This window comes from Chiloscyllium plagiosum, unplaced genomic scaffold (assembly GCF_037043375.1).
Source record: "Chiloscyllium plagiosum isolate Xiang-an unplaced genomic scaffold, Cpla_swu_hap1 HiC_scaffold_23, whole genome shotgun sequence".
Classification (NCBI taxonomy): Eukaryota; Metazoa; Chordata; class Chondrichthyes; order Orectolobiformes; family Hemiscylliidae; genus Chiloscyllium; species Chiloscyllium plagiosum.
In genome coordinates, this window is record NW_028270161.1 from 54,725,373 (window position 1) to 54,746,826 (window position 21,454).

Consider the following 21,454-nt stretch of genomic DNA (forward strand, 5'->3'; position numbering starts at 1 on the left):
TTCTTCCTGTTGCTCAGTGTCAAATTTTGTTTTAGAATGTTACTTGTGAAGCTTCTTAGGTCACTTTATTGTGATTTAGATGCTAAATAAATAGGAATTGGCATTATTGTAATGCCTTTAGTGCAGTAAGGCGCCCAAAGGCGTTTCAGAGGAGAAAGCAACATGGACAATTTGACCCTGTGAGTTCAGGGCATTTGAACAAACTCTTGGTTAAATAGTTAGGTTTCAAGAGCTTTTTAGAGGAGGCAAGCCAGGTTAACAGTTTTAGGACGAGAACATCAGAGATGAGAAAATTGAAGGAGAAATTTAAAATGAGGCTATGAATACTGCAGCAAGTAACCCACTTCCTGACTACACAAAGCCTGTCCTTCATTTACCATGCTCAAGTCAGGAGTATGATGGAATATTGCTGAAAATGTGTTGCTAGAAAAGCGCAGCAGGTCAGGGAGTATCCAGGGAACAGGAGAATCAACGTTTCAGGCATAAGCCCTTCTTCAGGAAGGGCTTCCTGAAGAAGGGCTTATGCCCGAAACGTCGATTCTCCTGTTCCCTGGATGCTGCCTGACCTGCTGCGCTTTTCCAGCAACACATTTTCAGCTCTGATCTCCAGCATCTGCAGACCTCACTTTCTCCTATGATGGAATATTCCCCACTTGCCTGTTTGAGTACAGCCCCAACCACACTCAAGAAGCTTGACACCATCCAGGACAAAGCAGCCCCCACTTGATTGGCACCACATCCACAAACATCCACTTCCTCCATGACTGATGCTCAGTAGCAGCAGTGTGTACTATTTACAAGATGCACTGCAGAAATTCACCAAAGATCCTTAGACGGCACCTTCCAAACCCATGACCATTTCCATTTAGAAGGACAAGGGCAGCAGATACATGGGAACACCACCCCCTGCAAGTTTTCCTCCAAGCCACTCACCATCCTGACTTGGAAATATATCGCTGTTCCTTCACAGGATCAAAATCCTGGAATGTCCTCCTTAAGGACATTGTAGGCTCACCCACAGCAGGTGAACTGCAGTGATTCAAGAAGGCAGCTCACCACCACCTTCTCAATCAGGAATGGGCAATAAGTGCTGGCCAGCCAGGATGCCCACATCCCACAAATGCAGTGAGGAAACTCAGGCACAAAGGCCAAAATTGGAGAAGTGTAGAAATCTTGCAGAAGTATGGGGCTGGGGGAAGTTACCTTGAGAGGGAGGGGGTAGGTTAAGAAAGGTTTTACCAGGATTTTTGCTTCAATATTCAGACATTTTTGTTCATGCTGCTACAGGCTTTGAGTTATTGTTTTTAATAGGTGCGTAATAATCTCTTCTCCTCACAGTGTTTGCAAATCAGCAAAAAATGGAATTCGTAACTGAGTGTGTCTTCACATTCATTGTCAACAGAGTGACAGCCATTTTTCTGATGTGAGCAATATAGCTTTACTATTGATTAACAGCCGTGTGCCCCACAAAATGCAGAACTGAAATCACATTTCTGCAGCAACAATCTCACAATATCTCACGGATGTCATCGGTTTTCTGATTAAAAATAGTTTTAAGAACCAATTAAAAAAGGAATGACAGGAGCCTCATTTGAAACCAATGGCCATAACATCTTGACATCCCCAAAATTACGTCTGTGTCTTGTAAGATACTATTTGATTCTGTTCATTTGCTGTCGCACTCTCTGTCCTGATTTTAAAATGTTAATTGTTCAGCCAAGAAAGAAGAGGTATTCTCTGCTTTAAGATTAGAGTTGTGCTGGAAAAGCACAGCAAGTCAGGCAGCATCCGAGGAGCAGGAAAATCGACGTTTCGGGCAAAAGCCTGCTCCTCAGATGCTGCCTGACCTGCTGTGCTTTTCCAGCACCACTCGAATCTTGACTTTGATCTCCAGCATCTGCAGTCCTCACTTTCGCCTATTCTCTGCTTTAAGCACATTTTTCTGCATTAAATGCACTATGTGAATGCAAGTCTTGTTGTTGTGCTGTGATGTGCTTTGAGATTTAGTTTACAAGTTAAAAATACATTTTAAGGAGCACTTTAAAGGCTAGAGTTTTTAGTGAGGGAACGTCAGATTTTAGGGCAGTTGAAAGCACAGGCTCCAAGGATAGAAGGTTACAGGGCTGGAGAAGATTGGATACACAGGGAGATTATGAATGTGTTTGAAAACACGAATGAGAATTTTAAAATAAACCCAGTGAGAGCCAGTTTAGGTCAGCAAGCGCAAAGGTAATGAATGAACAAGATTAGGTGAAGGTCAGGGCAGATGCAGCAGTGCTTCAGATGAACTTAAATTTGGGGACGGTAAAAGACTGGTGAGGAACCCAGATTGTATTGGAAATGTCAAGTCTAGTGTAACAAAGAACAAGGATTTCATCAGATGAGCTGAGGCAGGAGTGAAGTTCAGTCAAGTGATGTTGCAGAAATTGAAACTAGCTAACTTAGTGATGGCACAGATCTGTGGTGAAAAGGTCTGAGTGACGAATAATGCCCTCAGCCTCAGAGAGCTGACAGGGAGGGGACTCCCATTAGTGACCCATGAGCAGAATTTGTTACAGAGACCAACAAACGGAGTACCCAAAAATGGTGACAAATTCGGAATTCACCACTTGGTTTTTACTGTATGGTGTCACTGTCAAAGCCAGCATTTATTTCCCATCCAATCCCTAGCTGACCTGGAGAAGATGTTGATGAGCCACCTTCTGGAACAACTGCAGTCAATGGGGTGTAGGTATCTGTTTGGGAGGAAATTTCAGGATTCTGACCCAGTGATAATGAGGAATTGTGATATATTTCCAAGTCAGGATGGTGAGTGTTTTGGAAGTGAACTTCTAGCTATTACAGTTTCCATATCTCTATAATCCTTCTCCTTCCATGTCTTAGAGGTCTCAGGTTTGGAAGGTGCTGTCAAAGCAGGTTTGGTGAGTTGCTGCAGTGTAGCTTACAGATGGTACACATTTCTGCCACTATCTGCGTTGGTGGAGGGTGTGAATGTTAAATGAAGGCAATGGCCTGTGACGATAATGCCATTGAATATCAAGGGGCAATGGTTAGATTTTCTCTTGCTGGAGCTGATCATTGCTTGGCACTTGTGTGACATGAATGTTACTTGCCATGTATTAGCCTGAGCCTGGATATTGCCCAGGTCATGTTGCATTTGGACATGGACTGCTTCAGTACCTAAGGAGTTATGAATGATGCTGAATTTTGTACAATCATCAGGGAGCATCCCCACTTCGGAGCTTATGATGGAGGGAAAGTTTTTGATGAAGCAGCCTAGGACACTACTTTGAGGAACTCCGTAGAGAGCCGAGATGACTAACCTCCAGCAACCACCACAACCATCTTCCTATGTGCTAGGTATGAATCCAACCAGTAGAAAGCGTTCCCTCTGATTTCCAGTGATTAAAATTTTGTTAGTTCTCCTCTGTACCAAACTCAATCAAATGCTGCCTTAATGTCAAGGACAGTCACTCTCACCTCACCTGTTGAATACAGCTTTTTTGTCCATATTTGGTCAAGGGCTATGATCACAACAGGAGCTGGGTCAGACAGTCAGCAAGTTACTCCTGTGTAAGTGTTGCTTTACAGTACTGTCAACAACACCTACCGTCATTTATGACAGAGTAGTCTAAAGGGGTAGTAATTGGCAAGATCGGATTCTTCCTGGACATTGGAACGACCTAGCAACTTCTCAATTGGATTTATGGCCTACACTGCTGTGGTGGTATTGCAACTACCAATGTTAAACTGGAACATTGAAACGGCAGTTAGAAGCAAGCATTAATTTTGGCTAACTGACTACAAAATGCAAATTATTTGCCCCCAAAAGAAGCTTAGACCAGGTATTTTTGAGCATTGGGAATTTCCTTTCATTTTGTGACTACCTACTGAGGAGGTCTGTATTGGAAATAGGCTCTTAAATATTATAATGGATTCAAGTGAATTATTTTTGAGAAGATTGATGAGATTCTTCTTCATTGTTTTAATGTAACTGACTTTTAAAACAAGATTTATCAGACATTTTTCATTAACGTAAATTACTTTTTAAGTAAATCAGATAAATTTTGGTCGAAGGCGAAGGTAAAAACTTAAGAGATCTTATGAATCTTGCTGAAAGTTAAACGTGACCTTTTTTTAAGCACAATTTGCCAGAATTTTAAATGTTCCAGTGTGCATCATTCTTTTAAAAAAAGATTTATCTGACTGCCTCAAAATGTGCATGTAAGTAATTCCAATCAAAATTATTGCACTTTTTAAAAGAACGTGTTAGAATTCCTTAATCTTGTAGAACAATTTAAGTCAAATAAATCTGACATATCCTTTGTTCCAGTGCTGTTTCATTGTCGCTGTCTGGACTTTACAGCCTTGCCAATGTAGGGACCAGAACAATGTTTTGTCAGAGCTGCGCTGTCTCTCAGATGGTCCACTCACACCGATCAGCTGGCAGATACATTGACTTCCCATTCCAAACGTCAATGCTACTCATGGACTTTGAAGGTCTGTGCAGGATTATGGAAAATTAGAGAGAACGTAGAACCAGAAACTCCGACCTGCTTCTTTCATTAATGCAGATGCTGGGTGGGAACACTCCCCCTTTCAGATTGAGAGTTGTGGCCCTCAGCTCACAGTCCGTAAGCTTGTCGTTCAGCTAAAGGTCATCAGTGAACGACATCATCAAGTCACTGACTGTGAGCTCCAGCGCACTGGTCCAGTCTCCTCAAAATGTAAGTGGAAGGAAGTTGGTACTGGATGTCAGACAAGACATCTGACCATTTTGAGACAGTGGGCAGGGTTGGAATAGGTGGTGGTGGTGTCAGTGTCAGTGTACCTTACTATTTTTACAATGAAGCCGCAAAAAGCAGGCAAGCAATATGGGGAAGGCACGCATCCTCGCGAGTATGCAGACAGAATTGTTTAAGATAGGAACAGAAGCCAAAACTCTGGCTACAAAGTAGACAGGAAAGAATTGAACAAGTTGAATCCCACATAGCTAAACTCAGAGTTATAGTCATACAGCATGGAAACAGATCCTTTGGTCCAACTCATGCAGGCCATCCAGATATCCTAAATTAAGCTAGTCCCATTTGCCAGAATCTGGCCCATATCCTTCTAAACCCTTCCTGTTCATACACCCATCCAGATGCCTTTTAATTGTTCTAATTGCACAGCCTCCATCACTTCCTCTGGCAGCTCATTCCATACATGCACCATCCTCTGCATGAACAAGTCGCCCCTTAGATCCCTTTTAAAACTTTCCCTTCTCACCTTAAACCTATGCACTCTAGTTTTAAACTTTCCTACCCCGGGGAAAAGACCTTGGCTATTCACCCTATCGATGCCCCTCCTGATTTTATAAAACCTCTCTAAGGTCACACTTCAGCCTCTGATGCTCCAGGGAAATTAGCCCCAGCCTCTTCAGCCTCTCCCTATAGATCAAACTCTCCAACCCCAGCAACATCGTAGTTAACCTTTTTTTGCACCCATTCAAATTTAACATCTTTCCTATAGCAGGGAGACCAAAACTGAATGTGGTACTCTAAAAGTAGCCTAATCAATGTCCGATACATGACATTTTTATATTCAGTGCACTGACCAATAAAGACAAGAAAACCCAATGCTGTCTTCACCACCCTGTCTACCTGTGACACCACTTTCAAGGAACTATGAACCTGCACCCAAAGGGCTCTTTGTTCAGCAACACTCCCCAGCACACCACCATTAATTGTATAAGTCCTGTCCTGATTTGCCATGCCAAAATGCAACTTGGTGAAAAGGAATTAGGGAGGGCCGGTGTATGGCCAACACGTCAAACATTTCAGAAGGTCAAAGGGCAGTTACCACAGTCATGTAGCGTGCAAGTACCATTTTGGTACAGTGGCAGGGAGCTAAACATAGTTTAACAGGACAGGACAACATATATTTGGGAAGTGACAACAGTTTAAAAGACTTCAGTAGAAAAGGGAAGTTGGACATGGAAAAGGTCTACAAGCACATAGCAAGTATTTCTTTGAGGAGAAGGGCGAATGTGGCAGAATTGAAGGGAACAACGGAAAGAAACGAGAACTGAAAGCCGTGAATATCAGTTAGCTTGAGGGCTAGGAGGGGATGGTGCGCTAATCATCAGTTTACGGAGATTAGGGGCGATGAGTGGCAAGTGGGGTCTCACACAGAAGGGCATCGTGGAGACAGCAAGGAGGGAGTTTGGGGAGAAATGAGAGAAAGTTGCAAGTTCAGGGCTAAGGTAGGGTTGTGTTTGGGTAGAGCTTCGAGGAATCTTGGCCCAATGGTGCAGGGAGTGGGCAAAGGCAGTTGAATGGATAGCCTTTAATTTTATCACAGAGAAATCAATAACCCATGTATCAGCTGTAGCTCAATCGGTTACACACTTGCATTTCAATCACAAAGTTCTGGGTTCCAGACTCAATTTAAAATCAGTGTTGCCTTTCAGCGTGACACTACAAGATTGGTGCACCGTCCGAGATGCCATCTTGACGTCAGGGCCCTCATGCGCTTTGGTGGCTATGAAGGATCTCCTGGTACTATCTTGAAGAGTTATCACTGGTGTCCTGCTCAGTATTTGTCCGTCAAAAAACAATATCTAGTCACTCTCCCATTGGACTATGTTTCAACTCCAACTATCCTTCGAGAAATACTTCAACTTTTCTTTATAGCGTTATTATGCATCACCAAAATCACCGTCACTTTTTTTTTTAAACTAAGAACAACCACCAATAAAACACCCATGCAGTCAATCCAATATGTTTATGCAAAGCCCACTATAGATAATACCAGCTATCATAAGTGAGAGGCAGGTAGGGAAAGAGGGAAGGGAATTATTCAAAATGGAGTTCGAGGGGGAAATAAAGCACCACATCTCTTGCGTTGCCCAACTCTTTCCAAAGGCATCAAGGGCATTGGTGGAGACCGCATGCTCTGTCTCCAAGCACACCTGGGCAGGAACGTAATTGCAGAAGAGGGGCCGGCAGTTGGGAGAGATGCCCCCATCCACAGCCCATTGCCTAGACCAGTTTATAGTCAGCCTGGCCAGGCCCAGGGATACGGCCAGGAAAGAAGTACTTCATTAGTTGTCAACAATTTGAGAGGAGGCAAAAGTGAGGACTGCAGATGCTGGAAACCAGAGTTTAGATCAGGTGGTGCTGGAAAAGCACAGCAGGTCAGGCAGCATCTGAGGAGCAGGATTTTCCTGCTCCTCGGATGATGCCTGACCTGCTGTGCTTTTCCAGCACCACTTTGATCTAAACAATTTGAGACATTTAGTGGATGTGAAAAGTGCTACGTAAATGCAGGCTTTTCTTTCCTTTTCATGTTGGTAGGGGTCAAATGCAGACACAAATACAATGCTTGCATACATGCATTCAAAACACTTATTAAAATTCACAGAAATGCAATATAAGAAACAAACACACATATACAAGCTAAGTCAGGACTCTTGAATTGTGTCAATGTCTCTAACTCTGGACTAGTTGGTCAGAGGTCAAGTCCCACCAGCTCCTGAGGTATAGCATGTCTGAGCAACTTGATTAAAAGTACTGACAAAAGCTTTGTGTTTTTGAGGTGTGTGAAAGGAATACTTTAATGGATTAAAGAAAAACTCAATTCCTCACTGAAGATAGTTGCGAGGCAAGGCAGGGATTGGGATGGTCAGGTGGCAGTGACAGTCCCCTTCTTCCAGCCTCCCATTTAAACAGTGCTGCAAGGCAAAGCTGTCCCTTTACGCATGGGTAGGGAACCAGTGCTGTTTGAAATTCGCAAGATGATGTGTCTATCGGTGTGTGTGTGTGTGTGTGCGCGCGCGTGCACGCATGCATGTGTATTGAATTGAACGGAATTGAATTAGGTTTTATTGCCAAGTATGGAGAAACAGGAATACAGTAAATAGTGCCATTTACAGCGCCATCTTAGGTACAAGGTACCAAGGTACAAAACCTTAGGTAAAGACGAGAAAAATAAAGAAATAGTTAAAAGTTTGACATTACAGTTCCTGATGTATAAAGTAGTAAACAAGAAATAAAAGTTAAAAGTTCCAGTTTACAGTCCTTCTTTAGTTATAGATCTGCAGTTGTTTCCTCAGGAGGGCTTGATCTCTCATTCCCTGCACTGCCAACCACTAGAGTCCCTTTCTGCTGCTACTCCGTGCCCCCAACCACTATCACAACGCTGCCGACTGCCAGAGTTCTGCCTGGGCACACCAACCCCCTCACGGGGGGGCCCACAAAGTCTGCACTCTGGGGCCCCCAGCTGCTGCTATCACCACTGTTGCTGCCTCCACAGCCGAGTTCCCTCCAGAAGGTGAGCAGAGAGAGAGGAAAAAAAAACCCTTAGATGAACCAAAAAAAAAGAAAAAATTAGAAAAGAAGAAAGAAAAGCAATCAGAGTGAATCAGCTCCAGCTCAGGAGCCCCCATGTTGACTGAATGTCAAGACAGAGGGATGTCGAGAGAGAGAGTGTGTGTGTGTGTCTATGTCTGTGTGTGTGTCCGTGTACACATACATGAGTTCACAGGGACTTATCTGCAGACACTGGGTGGGGTCCCATTCTGGTAAGCAATAGGACATCAGCTGCGTTAGCTTCTGTGAGAAGCAATTGTTAAGCCTCAGTTGTTTGGGAAAAGGTTGCAAAGTCATGGGAAACACTTGATTTCCCTTTTTTTTAAATGGAGCTGGGGCTGCTTCAGTGAATAGTGAGAGTCAACATTTAAAATTTTATGGAAACAGCTGCTGCTGACACACAAATGATTTACCACCGAAAGATTCAAGCCAAAAAAGGGTACAGGACAGCACTCTTCATTTTAGTACTCTTTATGGTAGTGTGTCCAGAAGCGAGCAGTGATAGACGGGTGAGGCTTCCCCAAGTTGTAACAGAAACGGTTTCAACTTATCTTCTGCAACATGAATAAAGCACAGCCAAAATGGGGGCAGTTCAGGGTGCAGGATTTCAAAGGGGTTGTTCCATCAAATGGAAAGATTATAAGTAGCCCAGAATATTGGGAATAATTTAGCTACCGGCAAAGGATGACTGATAGAAAAAATTAGTAAAGGGGGCAGCACGGTGGCTCAGTGGTTAGCACTGCTGCCTCACAGCACCAGGGACCCAGGATCGACTCCAGTCTCGGGCGACTCTCAATGTGGAGTTTGAACATTCTCCCTGTGTCTGCATGGGTTTCCTCTGGTTTCTTCCCACAGTCCTAAGATGTGCAGGTTGGCCATGCTAAATTGCCCATAGTGTCCTAGATGGATTAGCCAGTGGGATATGCAGGGTTATAGGATTAGGATGGGGGGGTGGGTCTGGATGGGATGCTCTTTGAAGGGGTGATATGGACTCGATGGGCTGAATGGCCTGCTTCCACACTGTAGGGGCTTCTATGATTCTAAGGGGAGAACTGGAATATAACAGAAAACTAGCAAATGTAAAAACAGAATTGCAAATTACAACAATGCATATGCAGGCTATGTGCCCATCCTACCTGCACCTATTAACAGATGTCAATCCTATGCCTTTGCCCCATTTCCTACCCAACAATCATCCATCTGCCTCCTCCACTACATTTCCAGACAGTGAATCCAATATCCTAGTAAGGTAAAGTTATCATCGTCCCCAGAGAACCATGGGACTTCTTCAGAGGGAGAATGATTTGGTGGTGTATTAATCTGACAGTCATTACAGAGCCATAGAGTCATAGAGGTGTACAGCATGGAAACAGACCCTTGGGTCCAACTCGTCCACGCCGACCAGATATCTCAACAAATCTCGTCCCACTTGCCAGCAGCTGGCCCATATCCCTCCAAACGCTTCCTGTTCATATGGTGCAATTGTACCAGCCTCCACCACTTCCTCTGGCAGCTCATTCCATACTCGCACCACCCTCTGCATGATAACGTTACCCCTTAGGTCTCCTTTGTATCGTCCCCCTCACACACTAAACCTATGTCCTCAAGTTATGAACTCCACAACCCAGCAAAAAGACTCTGTCTATTTATCCCATCCATACCCATGATTTTATAAACCTCTATAAGGTCACCCCTCAGCCTCTGATGCTGACGCTCCAGGGAAAACAGCCCCAGCCTGTTCAGCCTCTCCCTATAGCTCAAATCCTCCAACCTTGGCAACATCCTGGTCAATCTTTTCTGAACCCTTTCAAGTTTCACAACATCTTTCCGAAAGGAAGGAGACCAGAATTGTACACAATATTCCAACAGTGGCCAAACCAATGTCCTGTACTGCCGCAACATGACCTCCCAACTTCCTGTACTCAATACTCTGACCAATAAAGGAAAGCATGCCAAACACCTTCTTCACTACGCTATCTACTGCGACTCTACTTTCAAGGAGTTATGAACCTGCACTCAGCAACTTGTTGTCAGTGGTGGTGGTGGAAGCAGAGTCATTATTTAAGTGACTGCTGGACAGACACATGGATAGCAGTGAGTTGAGGGGTGCATAGGTTCAGCAACACTCCCTAGGACCTTACCTATACAAGTCCTGTTAAGATTTGCTTTCCCAAAGATACAGCATCTTGCATTTATCTAAATTAAACTCTATCTGCCACACCTCAGCCCATTGGCCCATCTGATCAAGATCCTGTTGTAATCTGAGGTAACCTTCTTCGCTGTCCATTACACCTCCAATTTTGGTGCCATCTACAAACTTACTAACTACACCTCCTATGTTCACAGCCAAATCATTTATTTAAATGATGAAAGTAATGGACCTAGCACCGATCCTTATGCCACCCCACTGGTCACAGGCCTCCAGTCTGAAAAACAACCCTCCACCACCACCTTCGGTTTTCTATCTTCGAGCCAGTTCTGTATCCAAATGGCTAGTTCTCCCTATATCCCATTAGACCTAACCTTGCTAACCAGTCTCCCATGAAGTTACACCTCCAATGACATGGTGCAAATCAATAATTTAAACACATGTTCACCCTGCATTCATTGCAAATGCGTGTAATGAGTACAAATTCCATGCTGGACTTTGCAACTTCATCGATTTGCTTCATCAGTATCCTAGTATCCAGCAGATGTGGATCCATACGTCTCCCATTGAACTGGCAGATTCCGTCCCCTCCAGTCATTTCCCAAATGCATTTGACATCCAGAGAAGGTGCAAATGATGGTAGAGAATGCAGCTCACAGTGGACATTGAACTCAGCCTGGTTGGTGGTACCTCCATATCCCATTTTACACCGCACTATCCCAACAGCCCGTTTCCACCTCTCCCCTTTCCCCACGCGGAGACACACTACATTGAACTTCACCTTGGAATATTGTGTCCAGTTCTGGTCGCCCTACTATAGGAAAGATACAGAGGTTTTGGAGAGGGTGCAAAGAAGGTTTACCAGGATGCTGCCTGGACTGGAGGGCTTGCCTTATGAAGAGAGGTTGAAAAAGCACGGACTTCTGTTTCTGAAGAGAAGGAGGAAGAGAGGAGACCTGATCGAGGTATACAAGATAATGAGAGGAATAGATAGAGTCAATAGCCAGAGACTTTTCCCCAGGGCAGGATTGACGGGTAGAGGGTTTAAGATATTAGGGGAAAGGTAAAGAGGAGACGTCAGAGGTTGATTTTTTATGCAGAGAGTTGTGAATGCATGGATTGCGTTGCCAGCTGTGGTGGTGGAAGCAGAGTCATTAGGGACATTTAAGCGACTGCTGGACAGACACATGGAGAGCAGTGAATTGAGGGGTGCATAGGTTATTATATTTTACATTAGGACTAAACCTCGGCACAACATCGTGGGCCAAAGGGCCTGTTCTGTGCATTACTTTTCTATGTTCTATGTTCTACCTCTGTCTCCTTTGTTCCCTGATCCCAACATGACACGGTAATGATGGCCGTCCCCATACAAAGGCCATGGATGTGGTCACTTCCAGTAATCCATAATTCCCTCAGACTGCCCTCTGATGCTGTTTCACCTCAGGTTTTTCCCCAACATTGTCCCTGTCTGCACATGCCTCTGCTTTCCTGCAGTAAGCCTTGAATCTCTTGCCCATTTTGGCATCTTGTCACAGCCCACACAGTCTTGTAAGATTCCCCATTTGGAACTAAAGAGTGACAAGTCTCATAGACTTGATGACCTCTATCGTAAGATTTTTTTAAAAATCTAGTGGCTGTATAGATAGTGAATGCATTGGTTGTAATATTCCAAAAAAAGTCCCTAGTTTTGGTTAAAAAAAAAAGTTCCAGTGATTTAGAAACTTGCAAACATAACACTTCTATTCAAGAAAGGAGAGAAATAAGAAGCAGAAAGAGACAGGCCAGTTAGCTGAACATCTTTGGGAAATGCCAGAATCCATTATTAAAGAGGCTGCAGCAGGGGGCCCAGCAAATCACAATACAATCAGGAATTAAAACAAAAATTGCTGGAAAAGCTCAACAGGTCTGGCAGCATCTGGGTTGAGAAATCAGTGTTAACATTTAGAGTCCGGTGAGCCTTCTTTGCAGCCTTCAGAGTGTTTGGAAGAAGGGTCACTGGACCCAAACATTAATTCTGCTTTCCCTCCACAGATGCTGCCAGACCTGCTGGGATTTTCCAGCAATGTCTGCTTTTGTTTCTGACTTCTGCGCTTCATTGATTTTTTTGTATAATACCATCAGGTACAGTTTTGTTAAAGGGAAATGTATTTGGCAAACTGATTTTTAAAACAGAGTTCCATTACGATGTAACACACAGGGTGAATTAAGGGGAAATTGTAGATGTGGCATAGTTGGATTTCCAAATTCGATAAGGTGCTGCATAAACTCGCAACTGATATAACTGAGCGGTTTGCTTGGTCTTTTCAGAGGGCGCTTAAGTGTCAACCACATTGCTGAGGGTCTGGAGTCAATTGAAGGCCAGATAGGGCCAGAATGGCCAATTCCCCTGGCCTGACTTTCCAGTTTCTGACTTTTATTCTTAAAAAAGTCCAATTCAAATTTCACCATCAGCAAGTGTGGGATTCTACCTCATGTTGCCAGAACCGGGATCTTGGCTTCGACATGACCATGGCAGCAGGTTCTTGGCCAACAGGCATCCCTCAACCAACTTCACTAAAAACGGTGAGCTGGTCAATAGTATGTTGTTGTACATGAGATCTCGCTGGGCTTCCAACATGACATCAACAACTACACTTAAAACCATACTTCATCACCTGTAAAGGACTTGCTGTGGCCTAGAATAGTGTGGAATAAATGTCTCGCTCTCTCTCTCTCTCTCTCTCTCTTTCAACCCTTCCATCTTTATTTTGGTTGTGGGGGCTGGTGTGGGGAAGGTAAATGAATTGGAGGATGTGGAGATTTCAACGCTGCGGATTTGAACTTGACTCTCCCTGATATACGGAATATAACAGGCTCTAAGTTCACTTTAAATTGGTGTTCTGCCAATTCACATCGCTTTGTTGAAAACCTTCATTTGCACTGGAAGAATAAAATGATCAAATAATAAAGGAATCAAGTAATAATGGACTTTCAGACTCCAAAGAGTCTTGTACATTGCTGGAAATCACACCCAAAAAAAACCTCTCAGAATCAGGTTGATTTTAAATAGTCAAATCCTTTAACATCTGTTGACAGCTTTTCAGACCCGCATCATAAGTCCATAACATTCCCTCTGTAACAATGTTTTGTTATAAAGTCATAGAGATGTACAGCATGGAAACAGACCCTTCAGTCCAACCCGTCCATGCCAACCAGATATACCAACCCAATCTAGTCCCACCTGCCAGCACCCGGCCCATATCCCTCCAAATCCTTCCTATTCATATACTCATCCAGATGCCTTTTAAATGCTGCAAGGTAAAAACAATGACTGTAGATGCTGGAAACCAGATTCTGGATTAGTGGTGCTGGAAGAACACAGCAGTTCAGGCAGCATCCGAGGAGCAGTAAAATCGACGTTTCGGGCAAATTCCTGATGAAGGGCTTTTGCCCGAAATGTCAATTTTACTGCTCCTCGGATGCTGCCTGAACTGCTGTGTTCTTCCAGCACCACTACTCCAGAATTTTAAATGCTGCAATTGTACCAGCCTCCACCACCTGCTCTGATACCTGGTTCCATACACGCACCACTCTCTGTGTGGAAAAAGTTGTCCCTTTTATATCTCTCCCCTCTCACCCTAAACCTATGCCCTTTTGTTATCTCACAAATGCCAAGAGAAACCCTATAAGCCGGTCAGCAGCAAATCTTTTCCTGAATGACATCTTATTTACGGAGCAAGCTATAAGGTTCAATGAATAGGGTAGGAAGCACACTCTAAGAGAGAGCATTGGATGCCAAGGGTTGCAATACCAGCCTTGGTGCCAATCTGCAGAGACTGAATGTTCAGAGAGAAGGGTTGGGGCCAACCCACAGGGAAAACCAGACTGCCACCCATCCCGAAGGGAAGTTTAAAGTGGCATCTGTGCAGCAGCTTGGGACAAGGGGGCTTGAGGAGAAGGAACGTCCTCAGCACAAGCAAGTGTAGTGCAGAGAGTCATGGCTAACGTTACAAACAGAGGCTTCACCTCCAGGTATGGTTCAGTGACTGAACCTAATAATGACCTGAGTTGTCAGGGCACTGCACACCACACTGTGAGTCAGTCCCTGATGGGGGCTTATTAGTCAATGTTTATCGGAGTGATCTTGATGGGCGTGGAAGAAAATAAAAGGACTGACATTTATACAGCACCTTTCACCATTTATAAGAATGTCCCGAAGTATCTTACAGCCAATGAAGTGCTTTCTGAAGTACAGGTACTGCTGTTCATGTTGGAAACCCAGCAGCCAGACAGAGCAAGGTTCCACAAAAAAAAAGATGGGGGGAGGGGTCATTTATTTCTGGGATAAAATATTGGCCAAAGCAACTTCTGAAGCATGGTTAATGTAATGGAGCAACTCGAGGCATTTCACAACTCCGACACTGAGTGACACAAGAGTCAAACTGCCAAGAGATTAGTCAGAGAGGTAGGTCATAAGGACTCCTCTATCATCACTGGATGAATAGCAAGTTCCTTTTCACTGTGTACCAATTGGTCAATGGGAGCATCTTTATATTCTTGCAGGATGATTCACACATAACTTTAAGAATACACTGAGCTTTTTGACAAAGGATTGACCTCCAGTCTGATAGACCTCAGCTGGATGAGCGTCAGCCCCTGTGTTTTACCATTGGACAGGAAGGCTAATGGAATATTGGCCCTTATTCCAAAGGGGTTGGAGTATAAAAGTACAGTAGTCTGACTGTAACTGTATAAGGTGCCAGTGAGACCACATCTGGAATACTGAGAGCAGCTTCGGACCCCTTACTTAAAAAAAAAAGACACTGTATCATTGGAGGCAGTACTGAGAAGGTTTGCTCGGGTGATCTCTGTGGTATGGAGGGATTGTTGTATGAGCAATGGTTAAACAGGTTGGAATTCTACTCACTGGAGTTTAGAATAATGAGAAGTGATCTCATTGAAACATATAAGAATTTTAAAAGGGCTTGACAGAATAAATGCTTAGAGGATGGTTCCCTCATGGGAGAGTCGAGGACCATAGGACGTAGTCTCAGAATAAAGGGAGACCAATTTAAGACTGAGATGAGGAGGAATTTTGTCTCGCAAGGGGATTAAGAATCTTTGGAACTACTTGGCACAGAGAGCAGTGAGGGCATTTAAGGCTGAGACAGTTGGATTCTTGATCAGGTTGGCAATCAAGAATTATGGGGAAAGGGCAGGATCGTGGATGTGAGGAGTGTTGGATCAGCCATGATCCTACTATTGCTGGAGCAGGCTCGAGGGGCTGAATGGCGTATTTCTAACAGCGTTATGGACAGGAGTTTTAATGTGTCGATTGATTCTGACATGTGAGTGAGCAGTTGATGCAAACTATGGCTCGCTGTGGATTGCTTCTTCAATGCAAAGTGAAGGCAGATTGGAGGGCATGTTTAAAGAACTCTGCCTTTCCTCTAGGAATCTGGGGCGTCTCCCGTGAGCAGCAAGGCTCAGCGATAAAACAATGGATCGAGGGTCCTGTCGACAGATTTCAGAACATCGTTGGATGTCGAGCTGGCGTGCCAAGTTGGGTAGACGCTGTAGCCAGAATGCCTGACAGCCACTTCCTAAAGCAGCCCTTGTGTGGAGACCAGGCTATGCTCTCAAGGCACTCAAAGAGGAAGAGCTTCAAGGACACTTCACCTGAAAGCTCCACTTACAATGTCAACTTGTGATTCCTGGAAAGTTCGCTGCACCCGACGCAAAAACCTGCCTCCTTTGAAAGGCAGCACAGATCAGAGGCAGAGAGAAACATGCAGAGGAGAGGAAATCCCAAGGCAGCAGCCTGTCGGAACCTCAATTTCTGCAGTGCCCAGTCTTGTTTGCCACAGAACGCTCCAAGTCTGCCTAAGCAGACACCTACATAAGCACTGGGAACCTTCCAGAGGGGGAACATGGGGTCTTCCTCGTCTCAAACGGGGCTAAAACAGAGTTTCAAATATAAAGAAAAAGCTAACAATAGTACCTATTAATTGTAAATGTAAGGGAGGACAATAACCCTCCCACCTCCAACAATGACGGTGCTGAAGTGCACTTCCCTCTTGGGAAATGATCGAACATTGGAAACCATTCCTGAGCTGTGCTGAGTTTGCTGAGATTATTTAGTAAGAGGGGTGGGGATGGAGCCCAAGTAATAAAATGACACCTCCATACCCCACGTTATTGGAGCAAAAAATTAACCTTTCTGCTCTGTGTACGTGTATGTGTGGGTTTGGAGGGGCGGGGTGGGTTTGAGTGGGGATGTTGGTTGGGAATCGGAAAGGAATCATTTTTCCCTTCAGCTCTCACTGCCTAGACTCACCACCAGACTCTCAATGGGAGAATGCACAATGGTGCCATTTGATCAGGAGATTTTTCAGCGTTGGGGTGTCTGGGGGAGCAGAGAGGAGAATGCAGAGAGGGAGGAGAAGGGTTGGGGGGCGGGTGGGAAATGCAGATTTTAGCGGAACACGTGCAACTTGGGAGATTACATGGACGGGGACACAAAATGCTGTAGTGCATTTCGGAGGGATAGTTGATTTGAATGGGAACAACCCAACTGAGATACTCATACACACCAGTCCACTGCTAATGTAGCAAACCCTGTAGGATCACCAAGGGAGGCCATTCAGCCCAGAGTCTGATTGGTCTAGCTGCATGAGAAGCAGACAGTGCCTGCAAGGTGTACCCCCCTCCCCCCCCAACACCTGTGCGCTTGGGAAGAGGTTACAGTAATCGCTACCCTCCCCACACCACACCACACCACCCCCCGCATTCTTACACCGTGAGGATCCTTCAAAAAACATCTCTCCACAGCCCTGAGAGCAGACAAAATATCAACAACAATTACAACTCCTAGAGAGAGAGAGAGAGAGAGAGGCTGAACTCTGACCTGGATTTGCTGCTGAAGGAGGTTGATCTTGTGTTGTTGTTGTAGTAGCTGCTGCTGTTGCCTAGCGATCTGTAAGGAAGGACAAGGAATGAAATTGCTACGGTGTCAATTTAGAAGATACTTTTACCATGACTGCTTCCTTTAGCTAAGTCCCATCATCCTCTTCCTTCATTTAGTTTCTTGTGCCCTCCAGCCTATCGCAGAAGCTCTCTTCCTCTTCTGGCTCCTAGACCGGACTCTAGCTCCGGAGTTGCTCTTTCACCATTTTCCGATTCCAATTTTTCCAAAAAAAAAAGCCATTGACCTGAAACACTGGATTGGTAGCCTGCATAGGAAGGGCATCAGGTCCCTGGCATTCTACTGGCATTGGTCAGCACAGAGGAGCCAACAGGTTTGGCCCAAGAGAAAGCAGCCCAGAGAGGTCGGCGTGCCACCAGCAGTGGGTGCTGTTGAGGCCAAGGGAAAAAAAAAAGAGATTGGACCACCATGCTAGGAGGCATTTTCATACGTAAGGGATACATTTATAAACAAAGGGTACAGGGCCAAATTTAGAAGGAGTGGGTCATCTATTGCAGAGCTGTGGGCGCAGGAGTGTGCTCACGAGAAGATCAATCAGGCAGGTTTCCTGGTATCTCCCAGCACGGATATGATACTGGGCAGGGGAGGATGTAGTCAGGGGAGGTGTCAGGGGAAAGAATGGCCCTTAATTGGGCATTTCAAATGGTTGTGGTAACCAATGGGCACAAAGCCAAACCATAGCCTGCTGCGCCCAGTGCTTTCCACCATTTTACGGGCACTTTCATCTGTCGTGGCCTCTCCAGAAGCTGGTAATATCAAGCCCATCTACTGTATTGCTGTCCCCATGGAGGGTGAATTTCATCTTATTGCTCTTTGAAAAGTGACAGCCCAGAACTAATGGGACCAAATGACCATCCCATTTGTACCAGATCCCCTGCATCTATAATATCTGGTTTCCATAACTTTACAAAGGTGGACTCAACTGAAATGCCCCACTTCTGGCCTCCACACCCCATTTTGGCCTTTCCTTTAATTATCCTTTCATGAGATGTGGCCATCTGTAAACTGAGTGGCATGCCGCACCGTTTATGAATCAGCCATATTGTTTCTTGTCTGAGGTCACAGCAGATTTCCATCCCGGAAGGGTGAACCAGATAAAATTTTACAAATTGGTTAGTTTCGAGGCACTGAGACTAGCTTTCAATTCTAGATTTAATTAATGAAAGTTAAATTGAACCAGGTCAGGTCGGAAGAAGAGGGTGGGATTCAAACCCAAGACCAACAGCATTAACCTTGGGCCTCTGGATTGCGAGTTCAGTGGCATTACCACTATGCCACGATCCCAACACCCACTTGCTGCAGATAAAAGAGAGTTGTGCTGTAAATCAGCTGAGTAAAGGAAAACAGTCTCGCAATGTCTAATTGTCTACAGCGGATTTTGGCCATGGGAAATGAGTACTCACTTCAACTTCTGGCTTTTCATGCCCTAAGTGCACCAAAGATTTCCTTTCATTCATCCTCACTCCATTCCCTTCACTGTTTGCTATTCTCCAGCACTAAACTCACCGACCTGTTCCTGGGCCACAACTGTACAGCGATTAGACTGAAGAGCTGTTTCTTTTATGTACACATTTCGATGGGGGGGGAGGGGGTCAAAAGGAGTTATTCGAGTGTGTGAGGCTGGTGGATGCGAGTGAGTTACTATAATGATCTAGGCCAGTCTCACCCATTCCAGATGGGAACGTGATTAGAGTTTATGGGAATTTACGTAGCACCCTTTGCCCACCCCAGGACAATGCTTTACAGTGAACTGAAGTGTAGGCCCTATGCATAGGGGGACAGGTGGCAGCGAATGTGCAGCAAGCTCCCACAAGCAGTGAAGTGGCAATGAATCATCAAATATTTTCCAAGAGGAGAACTCCCCTGTTTTATTCTTTGAAATAGTGCTGTTGGATCTTTTGCATCCAGTTGAGAGTCTGGAATTGATTTAGCGTTCCATCCAGAAGATTGAATTTCCCAGAATGCAGCACTCCCATGCTTCAGGAGTGTCATCCTGGATGACATCCTTACGTCTCAAGAGTGCGACTTGAACCTTTGACCTTCTGACCTAAAAGAACATGGACTCTGATTGACATTATGGGCCTGATTTCTCTCTTAATGCGCCTGCTAAACCTTTTAAAAAATTTATTTTGTCAAGCAACTAAGACAAATGGATTTGGTTAGGTGTTCGTGTGTGTTTGGGGGGGGGGGAGGGGTTACGTTGAAAGGCATCATACAAATTAAACCGGAAATACAATTTAATTAGACTAACAAAAGCTTTGTAGGCTGTACTGGATGATTAGTCGCAGTGAACAATCTTGACTTGCTGACAGATTGCAATTCAGAAGTTGATTGCTAGTTCATCAAAAACAAAAGCTGCCAACCCGATCAAAGGATACACAATGATGTGACACAATACTAATTAAATGGAAGTGATTTGATTGTTTACCAGGAACAGTTGTTACATTCATTGCAAATTTTTTGCTTTGTTGCAGATTGCAACAGATTGTTTCAAGGTAAGGCTGGCTTTTAATTACAGTACAATTAAAATAAAAACAGGCAAATGAGCCAACTAGTGAAATGTGGAATCTACTCACCTCCCATTAATAACAAACCTTTGACATTTGCAAATGTACAATGAACTGAAGATACGCAAGAGGAAACTAAGGCTTTTATTATTAGGTCAAAGACTTTATCATGCTAATTAAAACAATAGACTACTCACACTTTGGACTTTGACCATTTTAAGGAAATTATCCACAGTGTACTTCATCATTTTAAAGAGGAGTTGTTTATCCTTTTGGAGAATTGAGTTAAACATAGCTTAAATGTCTGTGTGTAGTCAATTGTCTTAATTTGCATGAGAAAGCTTTTGACCCAATAATAAAAAGCTAGTTTCCTATTAAGTATCTCTCATTCATCATACAAATGCAAATACCAAAGGTTTGGTTGTTTTTAAAGCAGTGGTTCCTTAAGTGGTACTCTCAACCGAGTCAGAAGGTTATGGGTTCAATTCCCACTCCAGAAATCATGAACCCTTAATCCAGGCAGACACATTGGTGCAGTACTGATGGAGTTGGACACAGCCAGAGCAATCAGTCTCTGGGATGAGGTATTAAACAGAGGTCCAGCCTGCCCTTTTGACAACAGCAGCGTGAGGGGAGAAGAACAAGTTAGCCAGTGTTACTTGGACACTTTAAGTTCTCACAGGGGATGGCGGCGGTTACAGAGATAGCAAGAAGTGAGATTATAGAGTGATTCAAATGCAAGGATAACAGACTTATATCTGAGGTTTGAGGAACCCAAAAGACAATGCGAGTCAATGAACGTAGGAGCAAGGATGGACAGATCTTGGTGCAGGATTAGATAGCAGTGATCAGTGAGCCAATGTGTACAGGAAGTAGGCAACGGAAAGTTACTTTAATGAATGATGAGCTGAAGGAAAAGCCAGCAAAGGTCTGGATTATTCTATAGTCTGTTAAGATCTTATTTTATCGTATTTTGTTTTGAGCTGCTACATCAACACTGAGTAGCAACCTCGAACTTGCACCGCACCATTTTCCAGCTGAAGCAATGCTGTATTTGTACAGGGTAGCCATTCATTTGGTGAAAGTGAGGACTGAAGATGCTCAAGATTAAAGTCGAGAGTGCTGTGCTGGAAATGCACAGAGGTCAGGCAACATCCGAGGAGCAGGAGAATCAACGTTTCAGACAAAGGCTCTTCATCAGCTATTCATTTGGTTCAGTCAAGAGAGCTTTGCTTCATACTCCGAGTCACATTATGCCATTAAATCAAATGGAAAATTCTCAACACATCTGTTGGTGGACCATGTGGCTACCTTTTGGTAAAAATAACTGGAGAACTGCAAGAGATGGGAATTTCTCAAATCACTTGTATTAATTTAGAAAGGGCAAGACTATCCCAGGTTCAATCCCCAATCAGCGCTGAGCTAACCTTTGTGGTTAATTCATTTTTGTTCTTTCATGGGGCATGGTCATCAATGATAGCTC

The 21,454-nt window shown here is 44.3% G+C and overlaps 1 protein-coding gene across 9 annotated transcripts in view; it reads right to left on the reverse strand.

Annotated features, from left to right (window-relative positions):
• Positions 1-21,454, reverse strand: part of sox5 (SRY-box transcription factor 5) — a 375,057-nt gene that overhangs the window by 173,256 nt on the left and 180,347 nt on the right. For all 9 annotated transcript variants that reach the window (XM_043713397.2, XM_087999687.1, XM_043713395.2 and 6 more), the window contains one exon: positions 17,387-17,455. In XM_043713397.2, the coding sequence (XP_043569332.1) occupies positions 17,387-17,455 (69 nt within the window). The remainder of the gene's footprint in view (positions 1-17,386; positions 17,456-21,454) is intronic.